Here is a 14,614-nt window from a genome sequence, read left to right on the forward strand (position 1 = left end):
GATGGAGTTCTTTTCAACGAATAGAAATACGATAATGCTCGTCTAAATTCCAATAGAGTTATTTTTGCCTAAATTCGAACGATTCAGCCTCAACGCTCTTCGTTGATTGAACCATTTATTTGGAAAGTGGTGTAAGTCCATCTTCCTTTATTTCCAGATATTCAATTGTTCGCGTTTTCATCTATTGAAAATTCCATGTCTTTCTGTGCTTAAATATACACAGCTTCTAAAATAAATGATTATGCAGTTTAATTTATTAACGAATTTTCGTTCAAATAAATAATAGCAGCTACAATTTGATTGAAACAAAGTGAAAATGTTTAAAACGATTTAAATCGTGAATTGCTTATAAATAAAAAGTTCACCTGAATGTACGTATTATGTAAATTCCTCGTCTCCTGAATTTTTTCAAAAAATGAGCCTGCTCCATTTCTAAAATAAACGATCCGATTATTCTAAATGGAAATTCGCTTACCTTCCAGAAGTAGATCGTATGCGACAGGTCACTGCACCACGTCCTGCATTTTCGGTATCCACGGTGATACAGTACTCTTCACCCTGAGCCAAAGTACGTTGAATACCCTCTTTGATTTTACATTTCTCAGCTTTGCCGGTGGACACGCTCTGAACGTTTATTGGGCATCCTGGTATTTCTTTGTCGCCGTATTTAACGTTGACTTTGTAACGGCCGCAGTCGTCGGGCAAATAAGTCGCCTTATATTTCCCGTCTCCAAGATCCTGAATTTCGACCTTACGAGGCACCTGATCTGGTCCCTAGACGCAATTTAATATTAAGATTCAAGAAAAATCGTCAGTTTAAATGTACTTCAAATTATACAAGTGACTAAAATTGTCAAGAAAGTGTTTTTATATAATATAAAAATTGTTACAAAGAGGTACGATATTTGGCATAAATAATTTTATTCTCGACAGAATCACGAAGGATATTTCAATGTGAAGATAATTTTTTTTAACGAAACCTCGTATTTTCTTATTCATAACAGGATATATTTTGTTCAAACTACTTCAAGATGTATAATATTTCTGATGTCACCATGAAGTTATTGTACGTGGGATTGCATATCTCATTTAAAAAGTTATATTCAATTTACTTGTTCAAATTTGAGTATCCTTATACTCCGTGTTATCACGTTCTTTTCTATATTATTTTTAAGAATCTTTCTTGAAAGATTTAAAGAATAGCTATCATTGATTCTAAAATAAGATAGTTCTATAATAATAAGGTTTCGTAAGACTGTTAGATAAGATTAATTAACACGTTATTCGCTCCATTTATGGTCCCAATTTTGATTTATAAAAATGTGACTTAACGAAAACTGGAACAAAATGCAAATTAGAGAAGGTGCGTATGAAAAAGCTTGAACGTATTAAGCAAGTGATATGTAACATAATATAAACTGTAGATGTAATCGGAAGCTATACAAAGTGGAGAGGCATGGATAAAACAACAATAAACAACAATAAATAACACAGGCGGTATAACATTGATTCGTTACTTACCAATACTTGAACCTCCAGATCACCGTAACCAGCTTCGGAGGTGTCTACCACGAAATCAACGGGAAAAGATGCGGTACAAACAGGTGCCACGCCAAGTCCCGTGACAACAACCTTATTTGGCTCTACAGTGGGCAGAACTTTCGGTTTGAAGGGACTTCCTGGAATATCTTCTCCATCGAAAATAACTCCAACTTGCAGATCACTGTCAGGAGATGGTGGTTGATATGTAACTTCGAATAATCCATTTCCACAGTTTTTGATTATTGGTTTCTGAACTCGTCCTTTGTTGGTCTTCAGCGTGACATTCAGTTGTGCTGGATTGCACTTGGAGGTATTCACCATGAACTTCGTCGATATATTTTCTCTTACTACTTCCAAGCCTTCGCCGTAGGCAGTCACGTTGTTCGCTTGCATGTCATCCACGACTTGGACTTGGAAAGGGGATCCAGGAATGTGTTGTTCGGCAAATTTGATGGATATTTCGTAGTCACCAGGCGACGGTGGAAAATACTCCACTGTGCAATAGCCATCGTCGTTTCGTTTGCAAGTCACCTGCGCGTAGTCGTTGCCTTCCATTAATAGAGATAATCCGCCGTTTCCAGCATCTAAACATTTACAAATCATTTTATACATAGTTATAAATTAATTCGACTAGTAGTTGAGTCGAAAACTGATTTAAATATGACAAATTAATTCAACTAACGAAGTAAGTAAGCAGAAGAGAGAACCATGACAGAAATAAAAGACAATGTAGTTAGGAGATGTTCATCATTGGTCGATTAAGTTACATAAATTTGAAAAATGTGTAAATGCGACTAATAAAGTTCTATTGAAATTCCCTTCTATGTTCCAGAGACGATACCATCAGATTACCATAGACAGTCGATCGAGAACCGAGGAACAAATATTTTCAATCAAAATTAACTTTTTTCTGTATGAAGATGACATAAAGAAGCTTCCAAAGCTAATGTATGGACATGTATGTGTAAGTGCATAGTCACAAAAGCGAAATTACTTTGTCGCCAACTCGGTACTACTCGTACAGGTAAATCAGTGAAATTTGCTGGTTTTGTCTCTGAGATTTTTACCTTTCGTTTCTACGACGAACGTGTTGTACTTATTCACGAATCCTTTTTTCAAACCTGGTCCATACGCTTTACATTTGCTAGGATCGCTATGGTATTTAACGTTAACTGTGAAGGGTGAACCAGGAACTGGAATGTTGTCATAACGTATGTCTATAGTATGAGGTCCTTCTTCGAATGGCTTGTAACTGACGCAATAAGTTCCGTCCCTTTGTAAAGCAATCACTTTCTCAGTCGTATTGCCACTGGGATTGTTAATTATGCAGGAAAGTTTGTCATGATCGTTCTTCGCCTTTGGAAGCGCTCGAGCATCCACTGTGAACTCCGTTGCATGATTTACGCATGGACCTGAAATTTGTCGAAAATATGTTACTACAATACGTATATTTATTATGTATAATTTAACAGATTAAGAAAAGTTGCAGTTTTTTGAAATTTCGTGGCAAACACTCGTGAACTATTTACACAAATGTGTAGGATAATTCAATACTTAAAGAAATAAAAATGTATAATAGTAATCAGAAAAATAGGCTTCAATAGTTAGAAGCTATATTTATAGCTTCGTGTATGTATCTTGAAACATGTAAAAAATATAAAACATAACTTCTAAAAAAGATATTAACAACGAACGTGGCGCACTAAACAATGCACAGGTGTCCACTGCTTGTAACTTATAAACAGTGTAATTTTCTTTCTGTGCTACTAAAAATATTCAAAACTCAAATAATAATCAAATGAATTTGAAAAAAACACTTGTCAAAGATAAGGTAATAAGAACTACGACAGGAGATGTAAGCTTTTATGGACAATCCAACGTATGGATAACGTATGGAAGGATCAATTTAAACAAGCGTAATTTGCTATTCGAGAATTAACAAAAATATATGAATAATTACTAGTTAACTGTCTGATAACTTCAGGATTGATTTAGAGAAAAAATGACATGAGTAAAAGAACTCGGTAGTATCATACATTCTAATAGAATGTTCGGAAGGAGATTTGGATCGAATTCGCAAACATAAAAAATTCCTTTTATACAAAATTCCGGAATTTTTCATAACAAAAAAGGACCTGACTCGTATATATTCGACAAAAGTGTATCTGATGGAAATCCTAAGCAATTACATATTCGTTTGCTATATTTTCGATGGAAAAGAATATCCTTGGTATTCATATATGATTTACGTAATAAATTATAATTATAATTTATATAAAATATCTCGATATAATGAATTTCTCTAATAAGCAACAAAAAAAAATTCAAAATACCACAAAGCATGCATACAGTGCACTTTTTCTATGTATCAAACTGTGTAATATGCATCTCTGTCATAAGTTGCAGCATAAACACTATCACAAAATCGATGAACAAACAAAAATACCCAAGTTACGTTGAATAATAATTTGGATGAAATACATTTCGATGATTCACCTTTATCTTGGATAAAAGACGCACGAATTATTTGCGATTAATTTGATTTATTATTAACAATTGAAAAAGACTATTGTTTGGAAAAATGGTCGCAAATTTTCAAGGAGAGAAAGAAGAAATATCTGAGAAAGAAACTACGTTCCTAAAAATGTAGATAATATTATGTTTAATAACAACAGATTTAATAATAATGATAAAGCTCGTTTAGAAATATATTCAGAAGCGCCAGTAAATTTTCTACTTTAGGTTAATAAAATTATCCAGCAGATGAAACGTAAAATTGTCATAGGCTTAAAAGGATTAAAGCATCGATCGGTTTCAACGACATCGGTAAACAAATTAACGAGTCATTGTTTCTTTGGTAAAAGAAAATTTCTCCGAAATATACTTCATCCGTCTCAAAATCCACCTAATATGTACCTACGTTATAGCACACTACACACGCAAAAGAAAACACCCGGAACACTCCTGCTGTTAATAAAAGCGGAACCTTGCAAAAGCACGACAAACGATACCGTTTGGTTGAATGCCGGTCCCAGTGACTTTTATCTTCGACACATCGACGTCTTTTACAACGATCGCCTGGAAAGGCGAGCCAGGAATATGCTTCTCGTTGAAGGTAATATTGATACCATAATCGCCAACTTCCGTAGGTAAGTACGCAACGGAACACGTTCCATCGCCATTATCTCGACAATTAATGGCAGCTTCGCAGGGACCTTCGACCGTCACACCGAGATTGCCTTGTCCAGCTCCGCGAGTATCGATCACGAACTCAGCCGGTTTGTTTATTATTCCGTGGGTTAAACCTGGCCCAGAAGCTCGGACCTTTTCAGGATCCGAGCCATGCACGCAGGTCAATCGATACGGCTGGTTGGATATCGGCACTCCGCCGAAACTAATTCCCAATAGATATTCGCCTAGTTCTGTCGGCGTAAAATTCACGAGATAGCCTTCGCGAATTGGTATCACGTGTGCCTTGATACGGTTGCCCGAAGGTGCGGTTATCGTCACCTGAAAATCCGCTGGCTTGCCCGCGTCTTGAGTTATCACGAGGAACTGCTGCAAGCTGTTCACTGGAGCCGCTGTGACATGGATTTAGTTTCGAATTGTTTAGTTTTTTTCCCGTTTTCTGCTCTACCTTTTATCTTTCTTAATTATAAGTTTAAGATCGCATGCACCTTCCAAAGTGACTAGCGATCACGATGAGAGTAGTCAGTGGTGATAAGAACCGATATTCTTGAGGAAGGCCAGATCTCTTTTGCAAAGTCTTGCTCTGTAGCGTGTTTTCTTTTTTTTTTTTTTGTGAATTCGTTAAGTCATGCTATGTTCTTTTCATACTGTACTTACTTGGAACAGATAATTAGCATGTGATTGATAGAGTTTCGTTTGCTTAAGTGGAAACAGACGACCTGCATAGACCGACGTAAACGTTACGATCGCTTACTAACTCGCTTATATTTCTTATTCGACTCGCTCAGAGATTCTTCCCTAGTCTTTAAGAGATTTTAGATACGAGCATCGAATTCACGATATGAACATTTACAAAACTATAAAGATAGGGCGATGAGTGTAGCTGAAAAATATATGCGTGGCCTATGTCTGATATTCTATCATCCTGCGTTTGTCTGACTATGACACTCTCAATCTCCTGTAACGCTACTATAAAACAATTCTCTTTCAACCAGAGTGCTTCTCGAATTTATTATTTATAATAATAAATCGAAATCGTACACTGTGTATAGCTCGTAGCGATACATTTTAAAGATTTAGAAACTTTGAGATTTTAGAGATTTTTTAACAATATCGTGAAAGAATGGTTGCGTGTTCCGACAAACTGCTGTTCCAACGAAACATCTAAGGACTAAAAAGCATACACTTTTAAGAATTTGATTGCTTTGACGTATCGAGTTTCTCAGAACACGCATCCACTGTAACCATAGCCTAAATGCACTGGTATTTGACCGAACTATTACTAAAAAGAAAGAAAAGTGTTGGAAAAATTTCTATAAGGATCTATTTCAGTGCTTTCGTGCATATTTATCGTTTTAACCTGACGATTTTGTCCTAAAAAATATTATCAATCTTCCCTATTCGGAGTATAATAAATTAGATTAATCGTAATATTCATAATTATCGAATTACAACGAATTAGACATAGACATAATAATAGGCATGATAAATAGGTAATTTTATACTTACTTTGAGCAAGACCTTCCACTTTGACCTCGGAGATATCGATATGCGATTCAACGTTCACTTTAATCGGGCACTGAGGTGCGTTCAACCCTCCATAATTCAAATTTACGGAGCAAGTTCCTGGTTCTCGTGCTACGTAAGTGATAGTATGCGTACCATCCTTGTTGTCCGAAATTGAAAATGGAATTTCTTTGTTGTCGGAATCTTTTATATTCACGCGAAGTTCACCTGTCCCAACTTCGCGACAATCGACGATAAAATGCGTTGGTATATTCGACTTGACCCCTTTCTCGAGTCCGGGTCCATATGCTGATAGCATCGCGACGTTTAAGGGTTCTTCTACCTTTACTCGATAAGGAGAGTATTTCGTAGCTACGCCACCGTAAACAACCTACGAATATTATCATATAATTATTTAATATCAATTTTATTTATATTTTTGTGTTCTAAATATGTATATAATTTATCTTATTCCTAACGCATAGTTAAATATATCTAAGTACTTTCTAATACAACATTTATCATCGTCTTTATTCCCTAGGTATTTGCTATTTCGTAAAATTCCGCCAATTTTTTGAGTTATAATTTGATATCGTAAGATCAAAGCGACGTATGGAATTCTTTATGAATCAGACCAATTGTGAACAAGTGTTTGGCCTTTTTCAAAGAACATTTAGCATCGATAAAGTACTAAAATCAACAAACGCAGTAGAATTAATCCATATATCTCTCTTCCTATTTCAGTTTCATTCATCTACAGATCTCGTACGAAGCATTTTTCTGTATTTTCTATAGTTTCCAAGGTATACTTCACCATCTTGTCATTTAAGCATTAAAATATCCTTGTATATATTTATATTATTCTTATCTTATCTCACGTATTAACTCGTCTTACGATTAAGCGATATTTTATACAATATCGAAACGTTACATCTGTCAAAATATTCAATGCCTCACCATGATAACGTGATTTGATGCAGACGTAGGAGTATAGTGACATTGCACTGTGCCATCGTGATTATCCTCCAATCGAACGGGTACATCCTTTCCTTGAATATCCTGAACAACGACTTCCAACGGTGCTTGCCCAGCTTTCTTTACGTCCACCGTAAAATTCGTCGGTTTCCCAACAGGAAGAGTCTCCGCTTGAATTCCCGGACCGTACACTTCAACCTGCAAATTATACTTTGTTAAATCACTCGTCGTTCATTCACTCGGTTCATCGAAACGATTTCAGGTGTGCACCGAAGAAGCGAACTACAATATTCAAAAGATGTCGGAACAAATAAGAATAACTAGCAAAATTTTAATTAACCCTCAATTAGCATCGTTGTAATAAAAGAATTAACATAATCTTCGCTTCCTTAATTCCACGTATATTCCACGTATTTTAATTGACAAGGTTTATCAATGGTATTCTTCAACATATAGCGTATAAATGGAAATGAAATATTCCACAATTAAGAAACTTTAATCCAATGTAAACTGAATGGCCATCTACCCAGCAATACCAATTGCGAGTTAATAATTTAGGCATGAACGAGCGTTGCTGATGACTTTCTATGTCAAAGCAACATTAAGATCGATTAAAACAAAAAGAATGCAATACTGTTATATTAGAAAACGATCGAAAGCCGAAGGACCAGGAATATATGAAAATCACACCTTGTCTGGATCGAAGTCCTCTTTCGGCAAAATATTCACGATGTAGGGCGATTTCGGAATATCCTCGTTATCGCAACGAATGTGAACCGCGTATTGGCCTGGTGCAGTTGGTAAGTAGGATATGACGCCTGTCCCATCGCCGTTATCGTGACAGAAGATTTTCGCTTCCGAAGGTCCTTCGATAGCGAATCCAAGACCAGCGGTTTCCCTCTGTGTGTCTATAATGAACTTGGCTGTATGATCGACTATACCACCGTGAAGGCCAGGGCCATAAGCTTTGATCGCTGATTCCTTGTAAGGACCAACGTTCACCTCGAACGGTGACTTGTAAATTTCTTTTCCGCCGTACGTTATCATCACCACGTATCGTCCCTCTTTTAGCGGCGTGTAATTGCACTTGTACGTTTTTTGGTCAACTTTAACCATTCTGGAAAAAAAATATATACAAGTGGTGCTTTGAAGTTCATAAATCGGCCAAAAAAATCAATTATGAAAGACAAAAGAAAAAGGTCAATTAAGAGTATTAATTTGCGAAGTTTTGCTGCTGCATATTCCTAATTGAACAATCAACTTTACTTCTTACACCATTTGAACCTCGAATTGCATCTGTAAAAGTGTAGAAACTTTCGATGCAAATGTACTCAGCTTGAATCTGTACATTGAACTCGCGTACAATTTATGTTATATTAATTAATATGTCAATTTTTTTCGAGTGTCATTTACAGCATAGAGCCTAAAGGTACTTCTATTATTACATGGAATTAAATTATATTTGTGGACGTTCAATATTAGCTGGAATTCACAGTCACTTTAGTTCCAATGCTCGATTCAATAATTATTAATAACCAATCGATTAAGTAGAAATTGATGTACAAATCTGTGTGTGAAATTTGTTTGGCTTTGTTCCGCGAAAATCAAAGCCATGCAACTTCGATTAATTCGAAGATGATAAAGAAATAAGCCTACCAGTTTGCTTAGATGATCATGTTCGTTAGACTAAATACATCTTTTGTATATCTTCTTCGTCGCGAATTCTAATAAATAATTTTTAATCAAGATTTTATCAAGAGGATAAAATTGCTTACTGAACAGGTTGATTGACTCCTCCGGGACCAATAACTTTAACTCCAAGCACATCTTCACCGGCATCCTTTGTGACGATAACGAAATCCGCATCGTCTTGAACACGAACTCCATTCGGTAATAATCCTCGTCCATAAGCTTTACATTTCTTAGCATCTGATGTCGAACCTACGTTAACATTACAAGGACTACCAGGTATCGGTTTGCCAGCAAAAGACATGTTTATCGTGTGTAAACCAGTTTCGGTAGGGGTGTATTCGCACCTCCATACTTCTGGTAGAGTTTGACGTAATTTGAAAGGTACGCTTGATCCCTACAAAACAGAATTCGTAACAGGTAGTTAGAACATGTAATGAAAATCGTTCAATTAACAGAAAAATAAACTAATTCATACAATGATAATGCATATCCTCGACTGTGTGTAAAAACTGTTGCTTATACTGCTAATTATTTTAATGGGCAATGTTAATTTAAATGTCGAATCCACAATCCGTTCAACGAACAAACGCACCTATCACCTTCTCTATCCAACACCGCTCATACTCATACCTCTGCCCCACAGACTTGCCTTGTAAAAATTCTGATGCTTGTCCATAATCATTAATGACTAATTAACTAAATACAAATTCATCTCCAATACTGTACTGTAACACTATCTATTTACTATCACAGTGTCGGATAACCGAACAGTCGAATAATAGGATTCGTATAATCGAAATTAATTGTCATATAATTGGATCTTGTTAAGCTAAAATTTATAAATACTAGGGCAAAAACCTTCGTTTGTATGAGCAGTGCGTCGCATGGCTATGGATAATAAGAGTTGAGGAGCAGATTTGGTGAAAGTTGCTAGGGACCCATTTTTTGTTATACGACTCCAAGGCTGTACAAATTTATCCCAGAGATGAGGTAATTAGTGGATTAGACGTAATTTTTACGTTTACAAAATTATTTATATCGTGTAATCGAATTCTACTGCGCAATATAGGTGTTCTCTGTATGAAATTCTAAAATTCTTTTGACTTCGATTCTATTAAATTCTATTTAGTAATTAATATTTCATTATTCTGCATTGATAACTATTGGTATTATATTAATTGCATTGTTAAGACCTATATGTTATTTCATAATATACCTGTTCGTCAAAGACTGTAACTACTGGCGCGCCACGTCCAGCAGTCTTCGTGAATATATCAAAGAAAGTAGGTCTGTTGACTGAGACTCCATCCGCCTGTAATCCTGGCCCACTTGCTATAATTTTGCTAGGATCAGCCGCTGGTGTTTCTACATTCACCACGTATGGACTTTTTGGAATTTCTCTTCCGGCGTACAGTATTTTTACTTTATGCGGCGATGGCGTCTTCGGAGTATATAACACGGAATAGGTGAGATTTTTGTCCTTGTTGAACTTGATATCAACCTTTAAGGAAGAGAAATTATTTAAATTAAATTAAATTAAATTTGATTATCAAGATAAGATTAAAAAATTTATTTGCAATTAAAATACCATTTAATTAGCTTTATAAATTAAAATTGAAATGATATTCATATTCATTCTTTTCAATGATACAACCCATTGGCACATCTTAACGGAATATTCCGATCTAAAATACCATTATTTTGAATATTTTTGTAAATCTATTCCCAAAGCAGTCATAAGACTTTCCTTATCAGTCTTTTGCATACAGCACTTTATTTAATAACACGTAACTTGCGAAATTCTGATTATTCTCACTTGAAAAAATCGATGAATATCCTCCGATCGTTGATAAATATGTGTGGTAAAGATCGATAAAAAGAAGCTGAAGACTTTTTTAAAAAAAAATCCCAAACACCTAAACAAGTAACATTCTGAATCAGAATAGCTGCTTAAAGCATAATCTTATAAAATCACGGATTGAATTAAAAGCCTATTTTAATTTATAAACTTGCGAGTATTTATTGGAAAGCTGTAGTTGTTAGAAGTATAATTTATACGAATATACATTTATCCATGTTTCTCGTGTAGCAAAGCTTGTACGTGCCAACGTGTGATTGACTGACTAACAATTGAACTAATCGTGCCAAAATTAGAATCTCCATTCTATTCTTATTATCTTAATTGCTCGTATCTGAAACATTTCGCTGTATAAATTAAGCAAATCCTTCTCCAATTTAACATATAAACATATATTTTAAAGAATTCTTTCATTTCACACGATATATCAGATTTATCACGAATAAGCGTGTTATATTAATCCTATTAGTATAAATCTATTTATTCGTAATGTTATTAATAACTATGAAATCTAATCTAATGTAAGAGTATACTAAATCCTGTATCATTTAAAAGTATTTATAGTATAAGTATTTGTATATTAAATATTTGTATGACGTCCTATATTGATTTTGTAGGCATAACCACGTGCCAACCCTCTTTTCAAGGCTGAAAGGCAGCAAAATAGAGTTATCTATCTACTAAATCATGCATAAAAATCGTGTTACATATTTTTATATCAAGGTTGTAATAAAATGAATTTCAATTAATTCGAGTGCTGTAACTGTTGCAAAAAAGAAAAGAAATGTAGAGAAGTAAGAATAAACTATTACATCACGTGTATCCTGGCTTGTAATCAATTTATGATTATGATACAAATGTAGCAATTTCCGGAATGGTGGTCAACCACATTATACATGGCAAGTAGATAAATGGGTACGTGACGTTGCAATCGTAGCGCACGTAGCGATTATAAATTATATAATATAAAAATATTTGGACGTTTAGTTGTAGATTCTTTAAATTTCCCGATGAGCTATAATTAAATTGCGAATTTTTTTGGAAACTTGTATTTTTATAAATGCACCTCAAGAAGTAGAATTGAAATACAGATTCGTTTCGATAATTAAATCGTAACAAATATCCTATTTTAGGTATTTTATACATTTATGTAATAACACACACTATGTGCATTTTTACATTTTTAAATTTTTTATAAATGGATTAAAAACCATAGTCGAGCCATAGCCATAAATATAAGTGTTTTAGTGATTGAAAAATGTTTATGTTACGGAAAATTGTTCTCACCGGAAGTTTAGTTCCTTGGATATCTTCCACAATAACTTCGACATCTCCTTTACCGGCAGAAAATGTTTCTATGGTGAAATTAGCTGGTGCTCCGATGACTAGACCGCTTGGTTCAATACCAGGACCGTAAGCACGTACTCTGCAGGAAATAAAAAATTTAATTAATACACGAAAGATAAAGAATGAAAATAAAAAATAATAATATACAGAAAATAAAGAGTCACATTGAAAGCTTACGTTCTAAATTAATTCTTTCTTTAAAAGAAAAACATAATTTATTATAATTAAAATAAACAAGAAACAACAATAGCTTATATTTAAGCAGACTGAGGAAAAACTATTTGAGTACAGAATTTGCTATACTAATTCGAAAATTTTTACACTTAATTACAATAATAACTGTTCTGTATAAGAAAGATGCAATTTTTTAATTTTCATTGCCTTAGAAAATAGTATGTGTTGCATACTAATAAATTTAGCTAATTGCGAATTTTAATTAGCCGAATGATTTAAAGTGGTCTATTAGGGAACAATAGAAAACAAAGTTGTTACAATCTTTGAATTGCATAGCCAGAAATTAATTGCGCCAAACTATGCATAACTATTATTTTATTATAAAAAAAAAAATATGAATGACTATGAAAGATGCAAGAAAACACGATATTTACGTAACTTACCGCGGCGGCGGGATACTGCAACCGGAAAATAAAATAGATTTATTAATTATACCACTTTGTGTCATTAAAATATTTACACTCTCTCTATTTATACGTGAGACTAAATATAGAAGAAATAATTTACATTTTTGCTTCTACGTTCAGATGCCTACTCTATTGTAATTTATACTTCTTAATTATTTTTCAATTAAACATTTTGACATGAAAAGCTTCTCCGCGCGATACGATATGATAAAAGTTGACTGTCATTTCATGAAATCTGGCTTTATCGTATAACAAATAATCGATGAGGGAATTTATTCATCGACTTACCTATTTCGATTGACACGTGGTCGAAGAGGTGCTCCTGGTTTTAGTTTTGCGTTAGGGTATTGACTCAAATATGTCATCATTGACATTTCGTCTATATTTGGATTAATCATTTCCTCCGGCTTGATGAGCTATGTAAAAGAATGACAGAATTAAATAGTAAAATAGTTAGTTTGCTTTTCTGTAATCGTTTCATTCGCTTTCGTGTCACGTATCTCGTTGCAATTTAATATCGTTACTATACTGATATATTTAATTTCTAAAACTAGTCCCATTGCATAAAATAAAATATTTACAGTCTTTTTCTCATCGCTGCAAATAATTTTAAATTAGAACGAGAACGAATAAAACGACGAATGATTTCTAAAAATGAACTTTATTATTATTTTATCACGTAGCTCTATGAAATTATTATTTAACAGCGAAAAGACGAAACTATTAAACGTAAGTAAAGAAAGATAATAAAACAGAACAGCTGATAAAAGTTCAGAAAGGAGGAACAAAAGTCAGAATAAATACAAGTAAATACAATAGACGATGGAGATAGAGTAGCGTAAAAAATTTTCCGATACATATTTTTACAAATTTTCCTTAAACAACATAACAAGCATTATAGCATTTACCTGAGGTATATTCAGCCAATCATCCGCTAATTGCATTGCTTCCGATGCATTTTGAATTGCGTCATTTTTATTCCACTCGTGCCAATCAGGACAAAGACCAGACGCAACTCCATCTACCAAAGCACCGATAGCACGGCCATCGTTCCAGTCAGTAGTGAAATTACCGATTGACAATTCTGGTACTTTGTTCTTGATCCACTTGATGAGTCTTTGTTTTGGTCCCTCTGCTTGAGAACCCTCTTCTCCATTCCAGAGAGGCATCGATATCGAATAGTGTAAAATTAGGGTCCATATTAAACCCAGGATTAACTTGAGCTTAGAATCCACGATATCCGTTGAATCTGTAAAATCATTTTGAAATACTAGATGCAGACTAGGAATAATGACGAATGCGATATAGAAAATTAATTCACAATAGATACATTTCTTTAATTTTACGCCAAGAAAAAGGATAGATAAATGTCCACTATTATTATAATTATTGTTGAAAATGACAACGTGAGTTCGCGCTCGCCATCCATATACAGATGTGCTAGTTACAATAAATAGTAACTAGAAGATAGTTCTAGATATAATCGATAGATTTAATCGATAGGTTTAAGATATTCTTTTGGTGTTTATCCCTAGTCCATGTAAGAAAGTGTAATAAAGGTTCTTCGGCTCAGAACGATATGATAGATTTATCCAAAGAATAAAATAATAGCTATTGTGTGATCCTACCTCTAAATACAGAAATAACAACGATTATCTTCATAGATTGTAACGTTGGAAATAAAACTACGTTTTCGACAAATATTTGATTAAAGTTGGATCAATAAGACTGTAAATCATAAAACTAGAAATAATCTTTGAAATACAGACTGTAATTTCATTTTCACTGGGATAGATTTTCATACCACTTATGGATTAATTTGAAATAAAGAAAAGAGAAAAGATAGGTCTGTTAAATAAGAAGA

The 14,614-nt window shown here is 34.1% G+C and overlaps 1 protein-coding gene across 5 annotated transcripts in view; it reads right to left on the reverse strand.

Annotated features, from left to right (window-relative positions):
- Nucleotides 1-14,614, reverse strand: part of LOC100645301 (filamin-A) — a 52,569-nt gene that overhangs the window by 27,152 nt on the left and 10,803 nt on the right. Inside the window, exons 1-14 of one of the 5 annotated variants that reach the window (XM_048411853.1) lie at nucleotides 14,081-14,209; nucleotides 13,659-13,999; nucleotides 13,039-13,166; nucleotides 12,727-12,741; nucleotides 12,050-12,188; nucleotides 10,121-10,405; nucleotides 8,988-9,298; nucleotides 7,903-8,329; nucleotides 7,195-7,410; nucleotides 6,241-6,628; nucleotides 4,554-5,123; nucleotides 2,610-2,954; nucleotides 1,522-2,126; nucleotides 476-774 (exon numbers count right to left, since the gene is read on the reverse strand). In XM_048411853.1, coding sequence (XP_048267810.1) covers nucleotides 476-774; nucleotides 1,522-2,126; nucleotides 2,610-2,954; nucleotides 4,554-5,123; nucleotides 6,241-6,628; nucleotides 7,195-7,410; nucleotides 7,903-8,329; nucleotides 8,988-9,298; nucleotides 10,121-10,405; nucleotides 12,050-12,188; nucleotides 12,727-12,741; nucleotides 13,039-13,166; nucleotides 13,659-13,919 — 3,989 coding nt within the window. In that variant the 5' untranslated portion in view covers nucleotides 13,920-13,999; nucleotides 14,081-14,209. Of the gene's footprint in view, nucleotides 1-475; nucleotides 775-1,521; nucleotides 2,127-2,609; nucleotides 2,955-4,553; nucleotides 5,124-6,240; nucleotides 6,629-7,194; nucleotides 7,411-7,902; nucleotides 8,330-8,987; nucleotides 9,299-10,120; nucleotides 10,406-12,049; nucleotides 12,189-12,726; nucleotides 12,742-13,038; nucleotides 13,167-13,658; nucleotides 14,000-14,080; nucleotides 14,210-14,614 lie in introns of those variants that run through there. The other 4 variants (XM_012315947.3, XM_012315948.3, XM_012315949.3 and 1 more) reach the window with 4 other exon arrangements.

This window comes from Bombus terrestris, chromosome 14, assembly GCF_910591885.1.
Source record: "Bombus terrestris chromosome 14, iyBomTerr1.2, whole genome shotgun sequence".
In the NCBI taxonomy this organism is placed as follows: domain Eukaryota; kingdom Metazoa; phylum Arthropoda; class Insecta; order Hymenoptera; family Apidae; genus Bombus; species Bombus terrestris.